General features: G+C 65.7%; 1 protein-coding gene across 1 annotated transcript; it reads right to left on the minus strand.

Annotated features, from left to right (window-relative positions):
- Positions 1 to 667: 667 nt before the first annotated feature.
- TTLL10 (tubulin tyrosine ligase like 10) lies at positions 668 to 15,798 on the minus strand (the record flags this gene model as incomplete). The annotated part of the gene is made up of 15 exons (XM_081086136.1): positions 668 to 1,110; positions 1,429 to 1,522; positions 1,856 to 1,972; positions 6,174 to 6,314; positions 6,808 to 6,979; positions 7,744 to 7,915; positions 8,189 to 8,274; positions 8,695 to 8,766; positions 9,590 to 9,719; positions 9,855 to 9,973; positions 10,126 to 10,261; positions 10,337 to 10,417; positions 10,982 to 11,110; positions 12,670 to 12,764; positions 15,698 to 15,798. The coding sequence occupies 15 exons, from the start codon at positions 15,796 to 15,798 to the stop codon at positions 668 to 670; spliced, it is 2,088 nt and encodes a 695-aa protein (XP_080942262.1).
- Between the last annotated feature and the right edge of the window lie 5,507 nt (positions 15,799 to 21,305).

Below are 21,305 nucleotides of genomic sequence, written 5' to 3' on the forward strand. Positions count from 1 at the left end.
TGGGCTGGGGGTGGGATGGCTGGCCCTGGACGCCCCGTGGTCAGGTGCTAGGACACCCCAGAGGCCCCGAGGCCCCCGAAACCTTGGGGCTGGGCCCCTGGGAAACGCCAAGGCTCCGGCAGTGGCGAGGGTGGGCCCACCATTGGCCCCGCACATCCGTCCTTCGGGGCGCGGTCCTGCCTGGATCCCGGGCCCCGCACACGGCCTCACCTCCTGGAAGTCAGGGCGGCTGGTGGCGGGAGCGCAGGGCCCGGGGCGGAGGGAGCCTCCTGGGGGGTCCAGGGGACCCCCTTTCCGGGGACCACAGCCAAGCAGACGGCCCGGGGGCGAGGGACGCGGTGATGGAAGGGGCGTGGCCTCCCGGGAGGCGCAGAGCAGGGATGTGGGGGGCCCCGCCCCTTCCTGCAGGACAGACCCCCCCCATCCCTCCGCCCTGCGCGCCCCGAGGGCAGGTCCCAGCCTAGCGGTGGAGGAAGAGGAGGGGGGGCAGGGGAAGGGCCTGGGTCTGGGGGGGGGGGCAGGGGAAGGGCCTGGGTCTGGGGGGGGCAGGGGAAGGGCCTGGGTCTGGGGGACCCCCAGGGGCGCGGCCTGGACGCGGCGGCCGCGGGATCCGCTCGGAGCCCGTCTGTAACAAAGTAGCCTTTATAGGTCTCCGGGCGGCGGGCCGCTAGGAGCCGCGGTGGTCCTCGGGCTTGCGCTCCGGCCCGTCCTCGTCCGCCGGCGCCGGGGAGGGCTCCCGCGAGGGGTCCCCGCTGCCGGCTCGCGGCTCCCGCGAGGGGTCCCCGCTGTCGGCTCGCGGCGGCTCGGTGACCCCGGCCTCGGGCTCCCCGCCCCGTGCGCTGTCGGGGCCGAGGGCGCGGGGCCGGACGCGCTCCTGCGCGGAGTGGGGCGCCCCCGGCCTGCGCGCGCCCGGCCGGTTCTCCGCGCGGAGCAGGGGCGCGGGGGAGGCGGCCCCGCTGGCGGCCGGCGGGCGCGGGTGGTGGCGGCAGGTCCCCAGGCGCGGCCAGACGTCCGCCTCCCCGTTGTGCAGCAGCACGAAGCGGCGCTGCGAGAGCAGGGGCAGCATCCTCTGGCCGCACAGGCTCTTCCGGAAGGTCTCCAGCGCCAGGTCTGGGGGGAGCGGCGGCATTGCGGGCAGGAACCCGGTCTCGCCCGCGTCACCTTTGCGGGGCTGGGGTACAGGTTTTGGGGACGGAGGGGGAGGAGGTGGGGGAGGGGGAGGGGCCCTAGGTGGGGTGGGGGTGGGCGGCACTGCCTGGGAGTGGGGGTTGGGGGGGTGGGGGCAGGGTTTCCTTGGGGACGGGGACGCGCAGGCGCCTGGGATGTGGGAGAGCTGGGTGTGTAGGCATCTGAGCTTGGGCAGAAGGTGGGATGTGGCAGGCAGTGGCGTGGGCGGCTGGCGGGTTTCGGGCCTGGGCAGGGCCTCACCCAGGGTCTCCATGACCACGCGAGGAACCACCTCCTTCAGGACCTCGCAGTTGGTGTGCAGGGCGGGGTTGGAGTTCATCTCTAGCAGCCACACCTGGGCCCAACATGGGTCAGCATCCTGCCCCACCTGCCGCTTGGCCTGCCGGAGCCTGAGGCCCTGGCCCCTGGTAAGCCGGGTGACCGGGGCAGGTGGCCTCACCCCCGTATTTGCCCAGGGGCTGAGACTCTAAGGATCTGGCCTTGGAGGCTGCCCCGCTGCAGGGGGAGCGAAACCTGATGGAACCCCCCACCTCCACCCCGCGGGGCTTGGGGAGGTCGGACTGCAGGGTCCACCCCAGGGCCCGTCTGGTGGTCAGACTGGGCATAGATGCCCCGCGCCCTGCACCTGCCTGCCAGGCCCCACTGCCCTGGGATGCCCCAACGGCACCTTGAAGTTGTCATCGATCAAGAAGTCACAGCCAATGAGGTCGAAGTAGCCCAGCTTGCACTCGAGCTTGGACTTGACAGCCAGGAAGCAGTGGGCCATGATCTGCTGCATCTGCTTCTGTGGGTGGGGCAGGCAGGGCGACCAGCTGTCACTGTTGGCACTGATGACACTCCCAGGCCCCACAGCCATGACCACACCCCTCGCCTGCAGTCCTAATGGGGCCTCACCTCAAAGTCCACCTGTGCCCTCACCTGCAGAGCCACCCCTGCCTGCCCTCATGTTCGCACTCTTACAGCCAGAAACTCAGTCACTCTCGTTTTATTCATTTAGCAGACGTGTGGCGCTCTGGCCGTATGGCGGGTGCCGGGTACAGGAGTGTCTGCCCCTGGACAGATCCCTCACGGCAGGAGAGACAACACATGTGACCCGTAGACCATCGTACACTTGGCACAGGAGGTCGAGCAATCAATGCTGATGGAGAAAATGCAGCTAAGAGAGTGGAGATGAGAGTTCTGGGGTGGCTTTTTGTGGTGGTTAATCCTCGCCCCAGGGTATTTTCCAGTGATTTTTAGGGAGAGTGGGAGAGCGAGGGAATGGCAAAGAGAAACATCGATGTGATTGGTTGCCTCCTGCACAAGCCCTGACCAGGGCCCGGGCCAGGGAGGAGCCTGCAACCAAGGTATGTGCACTTGACCGGAATCGAACCCGGGACCCTTTGGTCTGCAGGCCGACGCTCTACCCACTGAACCAAACCCTCTAGGGCGGGGTGGAGGTGTGTGGCTTTTGTGGTGTAAAAGGAGGTGTGGTCTGGGGGCCTCCCGGAGGAGATAGTGACAGGAGGTGCTGTGGGGGCGGGCGGGGCGGGGGTGCAGGAGACCCGGTGGCCGCCGTACCCCATGGGGGCCTGGGAAGGACCTTGACTTTCCCCTCAGATCAGAGCTGCTGGGGGTGGAGCGAGGAGGGGCACCTGTGGCCCAGGCCCTCCCAGGGCCCTCCCCCTGCTGTGCCCAGAGAGACGGAGGGGCTAGAGGTGGTGGGACGGGTTCTGAATATATTTTGAGGGAGAGCCTGGCCAAGTGGCTGGTGAAGGACGCGTGAGCTGTGAAAACCAGGGAGAAGGGTTATCCCTGGGAGGATGGAGCCCCCATCAACTGAGCAGGGGCCGGGGGACCATGGAGGCGGAGGGGGGGTGTCCATGAGCTGCAGACCCAGTGCTGACGGCTGACGGGCCTGGAGGGGAGGCTCAGGTTCAGGACAGAGGTGAGGGCCGGATGGTGAGACGGGACCCGGCTTACAGGCGGGATCTGAAGCCGGAGACTCAACACCAGTGGGTGTAGGCAAAGGGCAGGGCGTCTGCTGAGCCCTGGGCCTCCAGAGAGCAGAGGCTGGGAGGCGAGAGGCCAGCACAGCGGCCAGGCGGAGGGGACAAGGCCCTCGAGCCACGGAAAGGCGCAGGGAGTGAGCAGCTCTGTCCAAAGGGCTGGGATCTGACCCCCGGGTTTGGCAACGCGAAGGTCACTGTGACCTTGATGAGTGTTCCAGGGGCACAACAGGGAGACGCCTCACTGGAGTGGGATCAGGAGACAAGAACATGCGTGAAAATGTCAGAGGAAGGGCATCTGAGAGCAGGCCACTCCATCAACGCAGCACCTGCCCCTCTCCCCCCGAACAACAACAACAAGAAACAAACCCGGCAGAATGGTCAGAATACACTGTCAGAAAGGCTTGCATTCTGGTGGCTGAGCTTCGTGCACTGCAGGTCCTGGTCAGATTTGCCCCCCTCCCAGCTCCGCGCAGCCCCGAGAAAAGCCAGCGCCTCGCAGGAGATAGCAGACTGGGCCTGGCTGGCCAAGAACGGTAGCTATTGGTTGTGTCCGGTCTGGGGCCCCCTGGGAGACCTCACTTGGAGAGAATGCTAGGAACATGTGAGAATAGAGACTATCAAGGAAGAGACAGAAAGTGTCAAAGGGAACCCAGTATAAATTCTGGAGGCGAAAAGCTTAACAACTGACATTTACAATCCACAGAGGGGCTTAGCAGTAGATATATATGGGTTGTCCGAAGCGAGGTCCATGAGGTGATCCAGTGTGAGGGACTCAGCCACTTTAGCTCAGTGGATAGAGCGTCGGCCTGCGGACGGAAGGGTCCCGGGTTCGATTCCGATCAAGGGCACATGCCTGGGTTTCGGGCTCGATCCCCAGTGTGGGGCGTGCAGGAGGCAGTCGGCCAATGATTCTCTCTCATCATTGATGTTTCTATCTCTCTCTCCCTCTCCCTTCCTCTTTGAAATCAATACAGATATTTAAAATATATATAGGGGGCGGGCTGGAGAGGGTCAATGAGGGAAAAAGGGGGACATATGTAACACTTTCAACAATAAAGAATTATTTAAATATATATATGGCAAAAGAAATTACTCTAGAAATGCTACATTATAAAATATAGGGTGTCCCAAAAGTATTTTTTACGGACACACTGAATAATTATAAAGGTGGTGTTTATTAGAATACATTCCAGTTTCAAAATTGAGCCATCAGCTGTTAAAGTGTGTATACATTTTTTTGGGACACCCTATACATATCTGTGTCACACAGAAGAATTGAAAAGCAAAAAAGATACACAGCAAAATAGCAGGTGTAAACCCTACCTTCACAGTAACTATGTTGAATGCAAGTCACACTTTCCAAATGAAAGACAGGGACTGGCCAAATGCATAAAAGCCCCTTCAGATACAGTCCATGAGACTGCGGATCAAAGACACAGATAGGTTGAAAGTAAAAAGGTGGGAAAAGAGATGTCGTACAAACAGCAGCCAAAAGGAGCTGGAATGACTATTCTAACAGCAAGCTGATTTTAAGAGAAAAATTGAGGATAGTAAGGAAAAAAGTACATTTTATAATGACACATCAAGAGCCTCAGAATACATACGGTAAAAGCCAGTAGCATTGCAGGGAGACAGACAATTCAACAGCAACAGTTGGAGACCTCAATACCCGACTTCCCGGGGTAGACAGGCATGTGGACAAGATTAACAAGTACAGAGAAGCCTTGGACAACAATATAAATCCAGACCTAACACATCTGCAGAACCTCCGCCCGAGAGCAGGCGCGTGCTTCTCAGGTGCCCACGGAACGTCCCCAGGACAGACATTGTTAGGACACAAAACAAGTTCCGATAATTGTTTAAAGGGCTGGAGTCATACCAAGTATGTCCTTCGCCTGGCCCGTGTGGCTCAGTGGTTGACGATCCACCTATGAGCCAAGAGGTCACGGTTCCATTCCCTGTCAGGGCACATGCCCGGGTTTCCAACTCGATCCCCAGTAGGGGGCGTGCAGGTGGCAGCGGATCGATGATTCTCACCATTGATGTCTCTCTCTCTCTCTCTCTTTCTCTCTCTCTCTCTTCCCCTTCCTCTCTGAAATATTTATTTCTTTCTTTAAACTTGTAAAAGAAAACATATGTATAAATCTTTCCAAGCTTGGATTTGACAATGGATTCTTAGATATGACCTCAAAAGCATGAATGACCAAAGATGGATCAATTGCACTTCATTCAAAATGTAAAACTTTTGTTCAGAAAAGGACGTTATTAAGAAAGTGAAAAAAGAACTCAGAACAGGAGAACATGGCTGCAGATCACACGTCTGATCAGGTTCAGCAACCGGAGCATGAAGAGCCGAACAAGGAAGGACAGAGGGTCGGAACAGAAAGTTTTCTCAAGCAGATACCAGACGGCCAACAAACCCACAAAAAGAGATTCAACATCATGATCATTAGTGAAACGCAGATCAGACCCACACGAGATACCACGTCACAAACACTTTTCTTTCTTTTTTAAAAAAGGGAAAGTTGCCGAAACCGGTTTGGCTCAGTGGATAGAGCGTCGGCCTGCGGACTGAAAGGTCCCAGGTTCGATTCCGGTCAAGGGCATGTACCTGGGTTGCGGGCACATCCCCAGTAGGAGATGTGCAGGAGGCAGCTGATCGATGTTTCTCTCTCATTGATGTTTCTAACTCTCTATCTCTCTCCCTTCCTCTCTGTAAAAAATCAATAAAATATATTTTAAAAAAAAAAAAGGGAAAGTTGCAAGGATGTGGAGGTGGGAACGTGAGCTACTGCGAGAGGGAAAGAGCCTGAGACGCCTCGGTGGCCGGCTTCCACCGCCCAGTGGCACACGGAGAGACACACTCCTTCCTACAGACGCACCCCCGCCCCCTCCAGTACTGAGGGGACACTGCCCACCCTCACATCCCTACGGGGTCGTGACCCTTGATCCCGAGCCCTTCCCCCCGTGGGGTGGGGTGAGGCGCTCACGGACCGTGAAGGTGGTGAAGACCCAGTCGCGGGGGAGGCCCTTGGTCTTGCTGAACTTGTCGTTGATGTGCCGGTTGAGCTGCTCCATGCTCCACACCGTGTTCTCCTTCAGGAGCACGTACAGGGGGCTCTTCTTCTGCATGAACTGGGGGGAAGGGTGTGGCGCCTGGAGGCCATCTCCCCGGAGCCCCCAGAGGCCGTGCGTCCCTGGACATCCTGCGGCAACCCTGGGGCCGAGACCCTCCCCAGCACCTTCTTCCACGGAGACCTCCTCGGCCCCCAAGGCCCCACCGATCCTCACGGAGGGCTCAGCCTCGACTCCCCGTTGCAACCCTTCCACGGAGACCTCTGGCCTCTCCTTGAGGTCTCCACAGAGACCCCCTCCCCGGCTCCTGCCCTCCCCACACCTCCTCCGTGCCCAGCGGGAGCCACGCTGCAGTGGGTGGGTGCAGGGCTCTCGGTCACGTCACCAGATGCCCTGCGGTGGCCGAAGGTGAGAGGTGATGCCAACAGCAGGCAGGGCCCGCCCAGGCCCCCTCGGGGCTGGACAGCTCTGGGTCTGAGCCAGGTCTGCACTGGCCTCTCCTCTCTGCTTCTGAGCCGTGATCTCGTCCCAGGGCTGCCGGGAGGACCCTCACCTGGTTGGTCAGGTGGCCGCTGAGGTCTTGGGACTCGGGGTCGTACAGGCTGAGGGTGAGGCGCGCGTAGCCGTGGCCGAAGAAGACCATGTAGGGCATGGCGCAGGCGATGAGCAGGTAGGAGCGCACGTCGAACTTCTTCCCGTCCAGCAGCAGCGGGTTCTCGATGTACCTGGGGGGCAGGTGCGGGCTGAGCACAGGGCCAGCCTGGACCTGTTCCTCAGGACCCCACCGCCTGGCCCGGGGCCGCCTGTGGGCTCCCTCCCCTGGCTGAGTGCCTGTGGGTCGGTACAGCTTGGAGGCTCGCTGGATCTCCGCCCCCTGGGTGTCTGGGTGCTCAGGCTGCAGCTCTCACGAGGAGCCTGGCCGGTGGGAGCAGACCCGGCCCCTGGGCAGGGAGGACCGCCTGGAGGAGGAGGGAGGGCTGACATTGGGCCCTGAAGGGTGAGTGGACTGGAGAGGCGGGAGGGGCACCCCAGGTGGAGGGACCTGCAGAGCTAAAGCGCCTGGGACGGCCACTGGGAGAGGAGGTGGCGGACAGCGGCCGAGACAGGACTGTGGGGAGTTCCAGGGACCTTCGAGGTGAGACTGTGCCGCCCAGTCTGAGCCTGCGGTCTGGACCCCGTCCAGAGGCAGAGGGATGGAGGGCGGGACAGGCAGCTCTGGCTGCCGGCCTGAGGCTGTGGCTGCCCAGGCGGGCTTCCTGCAGGACCGAGGGGCAGTGCCCAGGCAGGAGACACACTGACCCGGCCCTCCCCGCCCCACCCCCACGGCAGGAGCCGCTGTCCAAGGGGCGCAGCTCCGGCCCGGACACCCCGACTGGATGTGACGCCTCCCCCATCCGCTCGCCTTGCGCGGCCAGGGACTCCCCGATGGGCCGGAGACCCCCACGAGCCCGGACCCAGGGTCAGCGCCACCCCCGCGGGCGCCCCACACCTCTGCGCCACCCGGGCCTGCGGCGTCCGGAAGGGCAGCCGGCGGTAGACGGGGTCGTCCTCCAGGCTCCGGACCTTGGCCTGCAGCGTGGCCACGTCCTGCTGGCTCCTGAGCAGGAAGATGCCTTTGCCCTGGTTGGAGGCGGTGGGCTTGCAGATCCACGTCTGGGTTTCTGCGGAGAGAGCCGCCGAGTCCCCGCCCCCTTAGCCCCGCCCCTTTTCCCCGCCCCTAGCCATGGCCCCTCCCCTCCCCGCCGCCTCCGCCCAACCAATATTCTGACCACGCCCACCCAGCCATGGCCCCGCCCACCGGGCTCCACTCTTCCCTCCTTAGTCACGCCCCCACCGGGACCACCCGGGCCCTGGTCCTGCCTAATCACACCCCAACCTTGGTCCGGCCCAGAACCCGCCTCCCCCGCGCAGGCCCGGGTCCAGCTGCCTCTCACCATCAAAGAGGCCGAAGAAGGTCTCTCTCTCCTCCCTGATGTCCAGGCGGTAGGTCTCTGGGAAAAATTCTTCCATTTTCAGAATCCTGGGGAGCAGGGAGGTGGGGCATACTAGCGCTGTCTCCCTCCTGCAAGGGTTAGGGCTGGGCTCCAGGCACCCCGTCTCCACCCTTCCCCTCTGCAGCCTGCGCACCCTCTGTTCCCTGCCGGAGCTCCTGGCTGGATCCTGGCACCCCTGGCCTCTACAGGCTGCCGCTACCCCGCCCCTCTCCACTCCCCGCTCTTCCTCCGGGAGCCCGTCTGCTACCTGCGGGGCTCAGGCACTTGTGAGTGGCCAGTTCAGAGCGGTCAGTGCCCCCAGGGAAGGACAGTGCCCGAACGCAGCGAGCATGGATTCCTGAGCATCGTCCGCTGGCCTGGGGTGCCTTTAACTCTCTGTCACCTCACACCAGGCCATCCTCCAAGTCAGGGCAGAATGGACCCCCAGCTGGGCTGAGTGTGTCTACCTTTGTGACTCGAGGGGTCCTGGGCTGGTCCGTGGGGGCTCCTCCAGAGCGGGTGTGGGGTCCCTTCCAGATCTGCACCCCAGGAGGACACAGGGCCTGGCCTGAGTGTCCATTGAGGAGTGTGTGGAGGATGGACGGGTGTGGGTCTGGAGAGGCGGGCAATGGGTGGAAGCTTAGGAGTAGGTGGGTGGGTGTGTGGATGGGTGGTGGTTGGGTAAGTGGGTCTGGGGTGGAAGTAGGTGGATGGACGGACAGGTGGCTCGGTGGGTGACATGCCTGGAGAGGGACAGGTGAGAGGTGCTGACTGACATGGGAGGTGTGGATGTAAAGATGGTGTCGTGGTGACCAGGTGGGTGGGCTGCCTGCCTGGTGGAAGGTGGACAGTGGCTGGGTGGGTGGGCAGACATGTAAATTGTTGGGCAGTGAGTGGATGAGTGTGTGGCCAGGTGGACACCAGGTAGCTGAGTCTGCTGAGTGGCTCAGGCAGGGCCAGTGCTGGGTGAAGGGGCAGTGGACAGTGAGGGTAGAGGGGCTTTGGGAACGGGTTTGGGGACGGATGGCACAGGTGTGGTGGGCGATGAATGACTAAACGAGGGACACCAGTGGGTGGCTCTGTGCTGGGTGCTGTGAATGGACTCTGGGGGGCTGTAATGGGTGGCAGGTGTTGTTTGGGTGGAGACAGATGGGTGAGTGCGTGGTGGGAGGATGGGTGGGTGGATGGCTGTAGGTGGTGGACAGAATGGAGGGAGGTCAGGACCAGAGATTGACTGACATGTCAGGTGGGCGGGTGTGCCGCTGAGGACGGGTGGGTTGGTGGGATGGGTGGCAGGATGGGTGGGTGCATGGGGGGCTGGTGGGGGGTGCCCAGTGATGGTGGGGAGCCAGGGCGGCGTACTTGGCCTGTGGGCACGGCGATGTCCTGTTGACCCGGTTGATGACCCTGGCGTACTCCCTGAGGGCGTTGAGAAGCCCGATCTTGGTGGTGAGCAGTTTGTTGTTGGGGAGCTGGTACAGCAGCTGCTCACCTGGCACGACAAAGCCCTGGGCAGCACGCGGGGGACGGCTGCAGGGCCCCAGCTGGAGGGGGCAGCCACGCTCCCAGGCCCTGGCCCGGGGGTCCTTGCTGGCTATACGCCCCGAGCCCCGCCCCTCCCGGCTACCTTCTCGGAAGTGGAGGTAGCTGTCTCGACACTTGACCTCGCACCACTTGAGCTTGTAGTCCTCACGCTGGCTGTCCTGGATGCGCTGCCACCCCTTGCTCTTGCAGTAGGAGCTGATTCTGTAGGGCCCGGGGCAGACCTGACGCTGGGGCCTTAGGACCTGGGGGGCTGGGCTTGCCAGGGAGGGGACCAGGGGACCTCAGAGGCAGAGCCCAGGCTGGACTGGGCCCTGGGGGCCGTAGGGCTGGGTCCCGCCGGGGGCCCCACTCACATGGCCACCCCGTTGGTGCCTCCGATGTAGAAGAAGGGGCCACTCCCCGTGCTGGGTGGCTGCTTCTCCCCGCCCAGCAGGTGCCTCTCCAGGAGGGCGGCCCGGGGCTTGGCAGCGCCCGTGTCCTCCGGAGGGTCTGTGGACAGGTGGGCGGTCAGAGGCTCCAGCCGGCGGAGGCTTCCCCGGCCCTCCCAGCCCCGACCGGGCTCACCTGCATCCTGGTCCGGCTGGCTCAGCGGACTCAGGGCCCCGTCCACGCGGCTGCTCCCCATTGGTCTCTCATGGGCCCAGCCTGCACATGGGGGGGTGCCCACTCAGAACCTGGCCAGGTCCAGTCCTGCCCTTGTCTGGCAGCTCCTGGGCAGCCCCCCCCCCAGCCCATCCGGGCACGTCTCCTCCCAGGCACAGGCCTGCCCAGTGGCCTGGGCCCATCGTGCCTTCTAGGAGAGAGGGGTGGTCACCACCCTCGGGTCAGCCTTGGGGTGGCAGGTCCCTCCTCACCAACAGGGCAGAGCTGGGGGCAGGTGAGGGGCGAGGGTGGAGGCTGCACTGGGGCAGACGTGGCACAGGGACATGCCCAGGAGGGCGGGGGTCACAATGTCCATCATGATGTCATGGGTGACTCCTGCCAGGCAGGGGTGATGGGCTGCCTGCCCTGGGCAGGGGCTGGGGGCTGGGGGCTGGGGCGGCAGAGTGCCTGCCAGACTCTGGGGGGCGAGTGTCCCCTCCCTGTGCCTGTTCAGACCCTGGCTCTGCTGGGCCCTCCCAGGGCATGGCTGTGTGTGTTCCCCGATTAGAACCCCGTCCCTGGAATGGGGTGCCAGGCCCCGGGGGGCCCTCCCAGGGCTGCAATCACCTGGCTCCCGGGGGCGGCTCCGCCAGACCCCCTTGATTCTTGACTGCTTGCCTCTCTTGGTGCTGACCCGGGTCCAAGGGGGCAGTGCCCGGCGTCCTCGGCCGTGGCTGAAGCGGCCATGGCCGTGGGCTGCGGGTGTGGGGATGGTGAGGTGGGGGCACCGCTGAGAAGGCGCTGTCCCCAGCCCCTTCCTAGACCGTGGCCTTGGTCCCCGTGGCCTTGATCCCCGTGGCTGGCCGAGGGTCAGGCCCACCCTGTAGGGGACAGCGCGCTTCCTGGGGTCTTGGGCTTGGGATCCCCCGTGTGACTGGCTCTTGTTTCCACGGTGACTGTGGGGCCTGGTGCCCCTCAGGGCCAGCGTGGTCTCTGCATTCTGTCTGCCCTTGGTGAGGCCTTCCTTGTAGAGATTGTCTCTCTGGCCTGCATGCCGCCTGCAAGGAGGAGGGTGGCCATCAGGCCTCGGTCGGGAGGGGCACTCCGGCCGGGATGGAGGCGCCCTGTGTCTGAGGGGGGCCCTGCAGCAGGTGCTGCTGCCCAGGAGGGGCCTGTGGCCAACTCGGGAACGTCTCAGGGTAGTTTCAGCCGTTCCGGAACGGCCCCTCCCAATTTGGGGCTGTTGGGAGGCGGGGACGCTGTGGATTGAAGGCACAAGCGGTGGGAAGGCAGGCGCAGCCCGGAGCAGGCGGGACCCAGGGCGGGACCTGCATCCAGGTGTCCCCCAAAGAGGATGGTCACCGAGAAACGCCGGCAAGGCCTCCATCCCACTTAGGGCAGACGTGTGCACAGCTCTGGGGGCTGAGGGACCCTCTGCCCGTGGTCCAGCCTCGCTCCCCCAGGACGGAGTCCCCAGGAGGGCTGGGCGCTGTCCCAGACGGAGTGCGTGGGAATTAGACACGGACACACAGGCCAGGACACGGCCAGGAAGGAGGACACAGAGTTGAACGCGGGAAGCAGGAGGTCACGTCCCGCGAGAGGGTGGTGGGGACGGGACGCCAGCACCCAGAGGCTGGGCTCCGGTGAACCTCTCAGGAGGTCCTGAGACAGGCTCTGGGCAAAGGCCCCGCGGCCGGAACTGGTCTGCGTCTCAGCTCCCCACCGGTAAAGGGGGCGGGCAGCTGCAGTTAATGCTCAAGGGGGGCTGGCTGGACGATGGGGGCGGGCAGTGCAGACCAGGCCAGGGTCCCGCGGGCCAGCTGGCCGGGGACATCGAGGTTATGAGAGGAACCTGAGGTGGCGAGGGGCTGGCTGCCCGCCCAGCCGACGGCCACCTCTGCGGTGCAGGCCTGGGGGGCAGAGAAGCCGGAGCCCCGGGGGAGCTGGCAGTGGCCGTGGCCGTGGCCGTGGCCGTGGGCAGGCAGGTGGCTTCTGTGTGTCTCTTCTAGCCGTGTGCTTATCATTTTCACAAAGAATAAGGCCCTGAGTTCTCCTTCTTGTCATTAAAGGAACAGAGATAAATGAGAGCCATGAGTGAGCCCACGTTGGGTGTGGCGTCTGGGGGGCTGGCCGGGCCTGGGGTGGGAGCGGCTGCGGCATCGGCTGTGACTCAAAGCCTTGGCCTGACGCTCAGTCTCCGAAGGACAGAATCTAAACAGACACGAGCCTTACGCCGGCCGGAGAGGCTGGGGCACGCGGTGTGGCCCCCGACATCGCACTGGGACAACGGGGGGCGGGGCTCGGGGAAAACCGACCTCCACCAGAGACGGTGACGTGAACGCGGTACCTGCTCCGGTACGCAGACCGGCGGGAAGCCCCGAGACGACGTGAGCGGAAGGCCCGGGTGCACCTGCAGGAAACGGCCAAGGGATGAGGGGGCGTCGGTGTCCTGCCCCGCAAGGGTGTGGGGTGCGAGGGAGGCGCTCACATTGTCTGCCAGGCTGGCGCCTCCTGGGCGGGGGTGGGCTGACCACGGGGACCGGGGTCCCCACGGGCGTCTGGAGGCTGCCCTTTTGAGCATCGGTTCTGGCAGGCGGACCTGGTCCTTGGCGAAGGCGCCTGCCCCAAGGAGCCAACACTCCCAGGAGGCATGCCCTTCTGGGCCCGGCCCTGGGGTGGGTGCCCCACATGCCGGGGCCCTGGGGGCATGGGCACTGCACAGAGCAGGGGCACCCTTCCCCGCCCTCTCCCCCTCTTTCTGCTCCTGGGCAGGATCCCCGAGGACTGACAGGGTCCGTGGTTGCCAGGCAGGGGGCGAGGGAAGGCAGGCCCAGCCCTCACACACAGCCAGGACCCCAGCTTCTGGCCGCCTGTCCCTCTCACCTGCCCTACCGGCTGGTGTGATCCCTCTGCCCGGGAAACAGTGGCGACCTGGCAACCGTCTCCCAGCAACCTCGACCCAGGGCCCAGAGGGGAGCAGATGGAGAGGGAGGGGCAGGGGCCAGGTGCCCGGGGAGCTGGGCTGCCATTGGCCCCGGGATCACTCCTCAGCCTTCCGAGACCCGCACATCCACGCCCGGACCTCAGGCCGGACCCAGAAGGTGTTTGGTGCTCACTCGGCTTTATGGCCACATTACACCTCCCTCGCCAGAGCCCCAGCACGAGGGGTCCCCGCTTTATCCAACAGTAAGTGGGGGCTCTAGTAAGACAGCGCGCCCAGGTGGGGGTGCTCGCGCCTGGGCTGTGACCTGCCTCCCAGGGCCTTGCGTGGGTCACGTGGGAACTGCGTTGAGTGCCTTTGCTTCTTTCTTTTTTTAAAACATATTTTATTGATTTTAGAGAGGAAGGGAGGGAGAGAAACATCAATGATGAGAGTCATTTGATCGGCTGCCTCCTGCACGCCCCCCCACCCCCGACTGGGGATCGAGCCCGCATGTGCCCTGACCTCCTGGTTCATAGGTCGGCGCTCAACCCCTGAGTCACACCAGCGGGGCCACCTTTGCTTCTTGTAGGGCTCGAGGTGGCCCCGCCATGTGCCCACATTTTGAGCCCCGGCACCGGCGGATGGGACCTTAAATCCAGTGACCAGTGTCCTCCTAAGAGGGAGGCGGCAGATGAGGAGACAGAGAGGGGAGAAGCTGCATGCAGACGGGGGCAGAGGCTGGAGGGATGCGCCCCAAGCCCAGGGGGGTCTGGAGCCCCCGAGGCCGGGAGGGGCCGGAGGGACCTTCCCCGAGTTTCTGAGGGTGCCGAGCTGTGACTCTGGCCTCAGCTGTGGGACCAGGCACGTCTGCAGGCCCCCCTGCCCCCGGGTGGCCCTTTGTGTGGCCTCAGAAGACACATGCACCCCGTAAGTCCCTCCTCACATTCGGGGTCCCGGGCTTCATGCTCACTGAGGGGGGCCTCTGAGAACCTGCAGAGGCAGCCGCACCCACATGCCTCTCAGTGCCGGGGGGGTGGGGGGGGCTTTGGGGTCCGTCCTGCTGCGGAGGCCTGCCCACAGGGGTGGGGGCCCTGGCCAGGCTCTTCACTGGGCACTGGGGCCCCCCAGTCTCAGGCGCTGGGGACCCCCAGCTGGGGGCTCCGGCAGGGGTGGTGTGGCCCCAGGTTTGCTGGAGGCAGGAAGGGCCGGGGAGCTGGAACGGCCCAGCGCGCCCAGCGCCCTCTGGCAGCCGTGGTGCGGCCTGGGGAGTCGGTGCCTGTGCTGGGCAGGGCCAGGCCTCCTGGACGTGGGGCAGGAAGTCCCCTCACGGTGCCAGGCAGCGTCTGGTCTGGGGGTCTCTGCTTGGCTCCAGCAGAGTCTGCCTGGTCCCCCCTTGGCCACTTGCTCAGAGAGGCCTTCTGGGGCCCCCTCACCCCCTCTTTCGGCTCTAGCACTTGGCTATGCAGACCGAGTTCAGGGAAGGCTCGGGGAGAGCGGGGAACGAGGGGGAGAGGCAGGGGCCTCCCCGAGGAGCCTGGGGACCCCCCCAACCCCCCCAACGGCTCCGGTGGCAGAGCCTTGGCTGAGGCAGGTCTGGGCCCTGGGACCCGCCGAGAGCTCTCAGGGGAAGGGAGGGGCTTTGGGGGAACAGACAGATGCTGGGGTGGGGTCAGCATCAGAGTGGTCTGGGGGACAGCTTTAGACAGGACATCTCCATGAGCCACAGGCTGGCGAGCAGAGGGAGCAGGGTGGGGCGAGCCAAAGTGTGGGGCGGGGTGGAGGTGAGGGGGGCTGTGGGGCACCAGGAGAGCATGTCCCCCAGCTGCCAGGCCCCAGAGACAGGTGGTGGGGACCTGGTGGGGGCCCTGAGACCTGAGGAAGGGAGGAGGTGGCTGCCCCTCCCCGACCCCCTCCTTCCCCCAGCTTCTTGCTCTGGGCTGAGGGTGGGGTCTCACCCCAAGTGCCCTCCAGCCACCTGGCACTACAGGGGGTGGCAGGGCAGCGGGTTTCTGGGGCACTGCCCGCCACGGGTCGTCTTCCCCACCGTGGGTGGGAGTTGGGGGGCTGGGCTGCTTCTGTCTTGCCCTCCTGAGGCACCCCTGCCTGGTACAGGTGTCGGGGGTAACAGATGAGGCCACCTCCCTGGGGAGGGTTCCAGGCTGGGCTGCAGGGGTGGGGCTGACCACACTCCCGTCTCTCTGGCCTCGTGGCAGGGCCCGCAGCGTGTGGGGACACAAAGACCCTAGTGGGGGGCCCTCTGGGCTGTGGGGGAGGCTGTGCCCCAGGAGGAACAGATGGCTGTGACAGAAAGCCCACCGGGGTCAGGGGACTCCCCCCGCCAGCGTCATGGGCTGGCGACGCCCAGTGAGGCCTGTGCCCTGGGAGGACCTGAGCGCCCCAGGCCCGGGCAGGCGCCCCACCTGGTCGGAGCCGCGCTGGGCCCGATGGACAGTGGACCTCGACTTGCACCGGCGTCGGCGAGGGCCCCTCCTCCGGCGACCGGGCCGGGGATGGACGGCATTACCAGACAGTATTAGACAAAAGGAACAGGTCTAACCGTGTCTGGTAAGACGCCCATCACCGGCCGCCCGTCTGTGGCGTTCAGCTGGGGCCAGACCTGGGCCTCCTGAGTCTGCAGAGCGGCACCTCCGAACCCACAGCGCCCCGCGGCCTGAGGTCTGGCTGGAGCCTCCCCGCGCCCCCGGCCCCTGGGCTGCTTCGAGGACCCAGCGCCCCCTGACCCCTGGGCTGCTTCGAGGACCCCGCGCCCCCGACCCCTGGGCTGCTTCGAGGACCCCGCGCCCCCGACCCCTGGGCTGCTTCGAGGACCCCGCGCCCCCTGACCTCTGGGCTGCTTCGAGGACCCCGCGCCCCCCTGGCCCCTGGGCTGCTTCGAGGAGGGCCTCCCTCAGAACCCACCCCAGCCTGCAGCCCCCAGGTGTGTGTGAGAGAGAGAGAAAGAGAAAGAGAGAGAGAGAGAGCGCGAGCAGCTGGGGCATCTGGTTGCCCTGCACTTGACCCTGAGTCAGGCTCGTTAATGAGTAACAGGAGGCCTGGGCAGACCCTCCTCCCCGGAGAGACCAGCTGGGGCCCTGGGCTGGTGGGGTTCCTGGGCCAGAAGGGCTGCCCCTGTGCGTGTCAGCAGGCCTGCGAGCCCCCCAGTCCTGGCTTCCGATAAAAAAGATAAAACCTAGGGCCTTCTGACCTCGATTTCAGACCATGTTCCCTTTCTTGCCTGTGACTGTGGGGCTGGTGGAGGACTGGGGGGCAGGGAGACCGTCCTCATCGGGGAATACACGGAGGGCACCCCCCTCCGCCTGTGGGCCGGGGGGGGGCACCTGGACGCACCTGCCCTCCCTGCGTCCCAGGTGGCCCCGGAGCACGTGGCCCTGACAGGGTCAGAGCTGAGAAAGGCCAGTGCCCACTGCGGACCCAGCAGACCGGGGCTCGGGGGCCAGCTCCCGCGGACGCGTGTGGAAGCCACGGTGGACATGGACCTGCGTGGTGGACGGGAGGGCTGCCTGCCACCAGCTCTGGACCCAGTGGGTGCGACTGGCCGACCGCCGATGCCGTGCGAGTCCTCCGAGCCCCAGCGGCCACCACAGCGCTGGGCACGGCCCCAGACGAGGCTGGTGTGCGGGCGGGGCCGGGCCCTTCTCCGCCCCCGCGTCCCAGCCATCGTGGTCTCTCCTGGGGGTCAGGTCGCCGCGGGCCTGGCTGGGACAGGTTGTCCCCTGTGCCCCACCCGCCCTGGGTCTCAGCCCGGCTCAGGGCCAGGGACTCGGGACAGCACGTCCTGGGGCCGCTCCCGGCAGCGCGGTGGGTCACCTTTGAACATCGTTACCAGACAGTGTTAGAGTCGAGCCGAGAAATCCAGCACTGTCCGGTAAGATGCCCACAGAGGCCCAGTGTGCCGGCCCCCGGCGGGAGGACCGGTGGGGGCCTGCGTGCTCCTGTCTTCTCCACAGTGAGGCCTGGGGCCGGGGCTGAGGCTGGAGGCGCAGCTGGCCTACCAGGTGGCCCCCACCTGGGCTCTGGCCGGCCGACCTCCACGCTGCCCTCCGCCCTCAGAGCCTTTGCCTTGGTTCTGCTTCGCCCTCACCTGCTGGGGCGGGAGGGGCAGGGCCTGGGCACCTGAGCGTCCTACCCCCAGGGCTGTCTGGGGAGGGGCTCGGAGCAGCTGCGGAGGCTCCCACTGGTGGGGCTGGGAGGGACTCTTGGACCCACCAGGGCCTGGGGGGGCTGCCAGCAATTTCACCTGGAGGCCCCCGGGCAGGAGGGGGGGCGGGGGGCTGTGTGGGGAGAGGGTTGGGGGGCTCGGGACGGCCCCTCGCTGCGCGCAGGGCCCCGCCGTCATCATTACCAGGCAGTATTAGAGACCTGACACCATCCAATCCTGCCCAGTAAGATGGCGATGGCCGCCCCCAGGTGGGTCCGGGGCCGCCCGGGAGAGGGGACTCGGTGGGGGGCATTCAGCAGCCTGAGGGGACCCACATTCTCTGAGGACACTGACCCGAGGAGCTGGGAGAGATGGGGCTCAGGAGGGGGTCCCCAGGCCCTGTGTGCGGGGGCTCAGCCCGGGGGAGGCTGGGCGGCTGCAGCTGGGAGCCCCTGGGGTCAGGGCCTCAGGTGACCTCCCCGCCCGCCCAGCAGGCCGCCTGCTCTGGGCATGAGGTGGACACTTGAGGAGGGGCCGGGTGTCCTGCCCACGGGAGGCTGGCAGCCCCGGCATCAGGGGCAGAGCGGGGCCCTCCCGGTGGGCGTCCCAGGGAAAGACACGGACAGCAGGCTCAGCCCCTCTGAGTCCCAGGTGAGGGGCGGCCAGGGCGGGACAATGGGCCTCTGTCCCCAGACGCTGCCCAGTAGCCCAGCCCCCTCCTGCTCTTGTCCAGGGTGAGGATGGAGGGTGGCCGTGGCTCCGGGGGCCTCCCCGCGCCCCCCACTGAGCAGGCAGTGCTGGTTCTCACCGATGAGGTTACAGGTTGGCGTCTGCCTGCCCCCGGCTCCGGGCCCTGGGTTCTGGCCACCGCTGGCTGTGGAGTCCAAGGGCGAGATGTGCTGGCCCTGCAGGGGGTGGGGGTAGAGGGGAGCTCTGCTCAGCCTAGGCCTGGCGGTCACTTTGGTTCGGACCCCAGGGCAGATGGGACAGGAATGCCTAAACCCGGCACGCAGGGCGTCCATCCCCAGGCGCGAGCCCGTCTGTAGTGGCCGCCCCAGGACGCGGGGCTCAGAGTGGGGGTCAAGGAAGTAGGCGTAGCTGAAGTCCCCCTGCTCCAGTCCCGCTCCTGGGGCCCGGCCTGGGCTGAGACCCTGGCACTCTGCCCGTCCTCCCTCCTGTCCCTTCTCTGCCCCCTGCACAGGGGGTACCCGGGCCTGGAGAGCCGGTCAGAGCGGCTTCTCAAGTTTTCCGGCACCTTCCACCCACAGAGGCTGCCGGGGGGAGGTGGCCCTGTACTGACTCCCCCCAGCCGGCCGGGCTGACCACAGCAAAGCCCGCGTCCAGCCCACCCCGGCCTCAGCCAGGTCCACCCGGTTCTCCCACTCCGTCCTCGGGAGCGGCCGAGATTTCTGAGGACCTGGCCCTGACCCTGGTGGAGGCCCCTGCCCTGTGCCCCTTTGCTGGCCCCTCCTGGCCGGACACCTGGCTGGTCAGGTCTGTCCCGCAGACCCCGGCAAACTGGTGCGCTCCAGGAAGGCCGGGCCTGCGTCCTGAGCAAGTGAAACTAACGAGGCTTCGCTTTCCGAGCTGAGTTAAGTTTCAGCTTCACGCCGCCCGCCAGGCCCGGGGAGGCAGTGGGGCTGAGGGAGGGATGCGCCGGTGCCCAGGTGCCTCCTTGCAGCCAGCCCTCGCGCTCAGGCCGGCCTCCACCTTGTGTCCCCAGAGCCCTTGGCCACGCAGGCCGGCTCCTCGGGGGCACCGGCGGCCAGAGAGAACCGTGGCCCACAGCGGCCCTGCCAGCCAGAAGGCGCCCGCTGCTGCCTCCCCCCAGCGCCTCCGCCCATGTGTCCTCACTCAGGAGGCGGCGGGTGCAGGACAGACAGACAGAGGGAAGCTTCCTGCCACTTCCAGGACGAGCCCCTCTCTCTTCCTGAGCTCAGCTCCTGTGAACCCACAGCCAAGACCGTCGCCCGACGCCCGGCCGGGTCTCAGCCCAGCTCAGCCTGCAGGCACCGCAGCCGTGGGAGGCCGAGTGGCTGAAATGCAACGTGAAAAGGAAGGTCCCCGTGTCCGAGTGCCCCAGACGCTGCCCCGGCCCCGTGGCTGGCAGGGAGCGAAGCCAGCGTCTGTGCGCCGTGTGCGGGTCTGGTTAATCATCGCCCTGGCGCCCGGGCTCAGCCTGGGAGACTCGAGGAAGGAGTCCTGGCCGAGCAAACACCCCTCGGGCACCGGCCTGTGGCCCGCGGGGCCCTGGGCAGGCGGAACCCGATCCGCGTGAAAAGCTCACTCTCTGCGGCCTTAATCAACGGTGAGGCCGCAGAGAACAAAGCGCTGAAACCCAACCCCGCGCGGTGCGTGCGGGAGAGGCGGGGGCGTCCTCCGGGCCTCTGCGTCCGTCCGCGAGGAGCCGCCATTTCCCCTCCCGGTCCGCTTCTCGGCCCTCCCGGGGCGCCCCTCGCTCCCCCACCGGCCGGCGGACCAGCTCCTCGGCTCCTCGGGCGGCTGGCTCCCGGGGATCTCTTACATTCACCCCCAGCAACATTCCCACAAACTGATTTTGCAAAGAAGGGATTTGCAAATCACCAGCATGTCTGAAATGGACAGCAGGCTGCGTCCATGATCTCCGCAGGCTGCGCGTTTTCATACATGCAAAACGTACTTGGCGCATTCAGCACCCGGCCGATCGCTTTCACTTTTAAGCGTTTCACCTGGGTGACCAGGCAAAAGCAAAACAAAACCAACCTATTCTTCCAGAGGCTCAGCCGAAAAAGGGCCGACATGCTCCCAGTGGGTGAACTGAAACATCACAGACGTATCCCTACCCGTTTTGTGCAAGAACAATGAGCCCTGCACGGTTCCTCCGAGAACACCAGCCGTGGCCCATGGGCAGGCCCCTCCTGCCCTTCATACCTGCCTCTGAGACGCAGGCCTGACCCGGACGGTGCCCGTGGCGCTGCCGGGCCGTCTGCATCTCGGTTAAGACTCTGTCGACCAGACTTTGGTCCTGACCCTGAGGAACCGTGTCGGCCGAGGGCCAGCCCGCTCCTTCTCCCAGTCGGTTCCGGCTTTGTGGGCGCCTGTGCCTCAGGCGGGGGAGAAAGGGCCACGATCCGGGCCAGACCGGCTCTGCCCCGAGCTCCAACCGTCCCAGCGTGGCCGCGGGCAGAGCCAAGCCTGTCCCCCGAGCCAACGGCCAGCCCAGCACCCGGGCCGGGAGCTGCGTCCCCCCTGACCCGCTCCCAGGGAACACGGGGCCCCTGGGGCCGGCTCAGCAGGGGCTGGTTGGGGAAAGAGCTTTCCAGAAAGTGCTGTGTCAGGCGGAAGGCTGCACCCTCAGGGTGCTCGACCCAGGCGGCCCTCCGGGTGGGGAGGACACCCACCACCCAGGCCCACGCTCGCCGGGCCCCGCAGACTCGGCCCAGGGACCCCAAACGGCTGGGCCCAAGATGGCTCCGCACCCGACACCCCGGGGGCCCCACCCGGGGGCTCACCTTCCCCTCTGAGAAGGGGACCACCCTCCCTCGGTCCTGACTGTGAGCCGAATGGGCACCTCGCCACGGCGGCTGCGTCCCGGCCGGGTCGGCCAAGCGGGGGACGGTGCCCACCTGGAGGCTCTCCCTCCAGCGCGGCCTCCCCGGGCTCCTCCGCCTCCTGCCGACCTGCCCCAACAGGCTCTGCCCCGGGAGGAGGAGGCGGCGGCCACTCCCAGCCCCCAGCCGGCGGCGAGGCTGCGTGTCCAGCTCCGTCCTCGTGCCCGGACCCAGCAGGCCTCGGAGTGGACACTGGAGAGGCTTTGGCTCCCGTAACCCCAAGTACCTGTCGCCCAGGACACAGGCTTGGCTTCGGCCCAAACTGCCCCACCAGCCTCG

The sequence above is a fragment of the Myotis nattereri genome (assembly GCF_964212035.1).
Source record: "Myotis nattereri genome assembly, chromosome: 3".
Classification (NCBI taxonomy): Eukaryota; Metazoa; Chordata; class Mammalia; order Chiroptera; family Vespertilionidae; genus Myotis; species Myotis nattereri.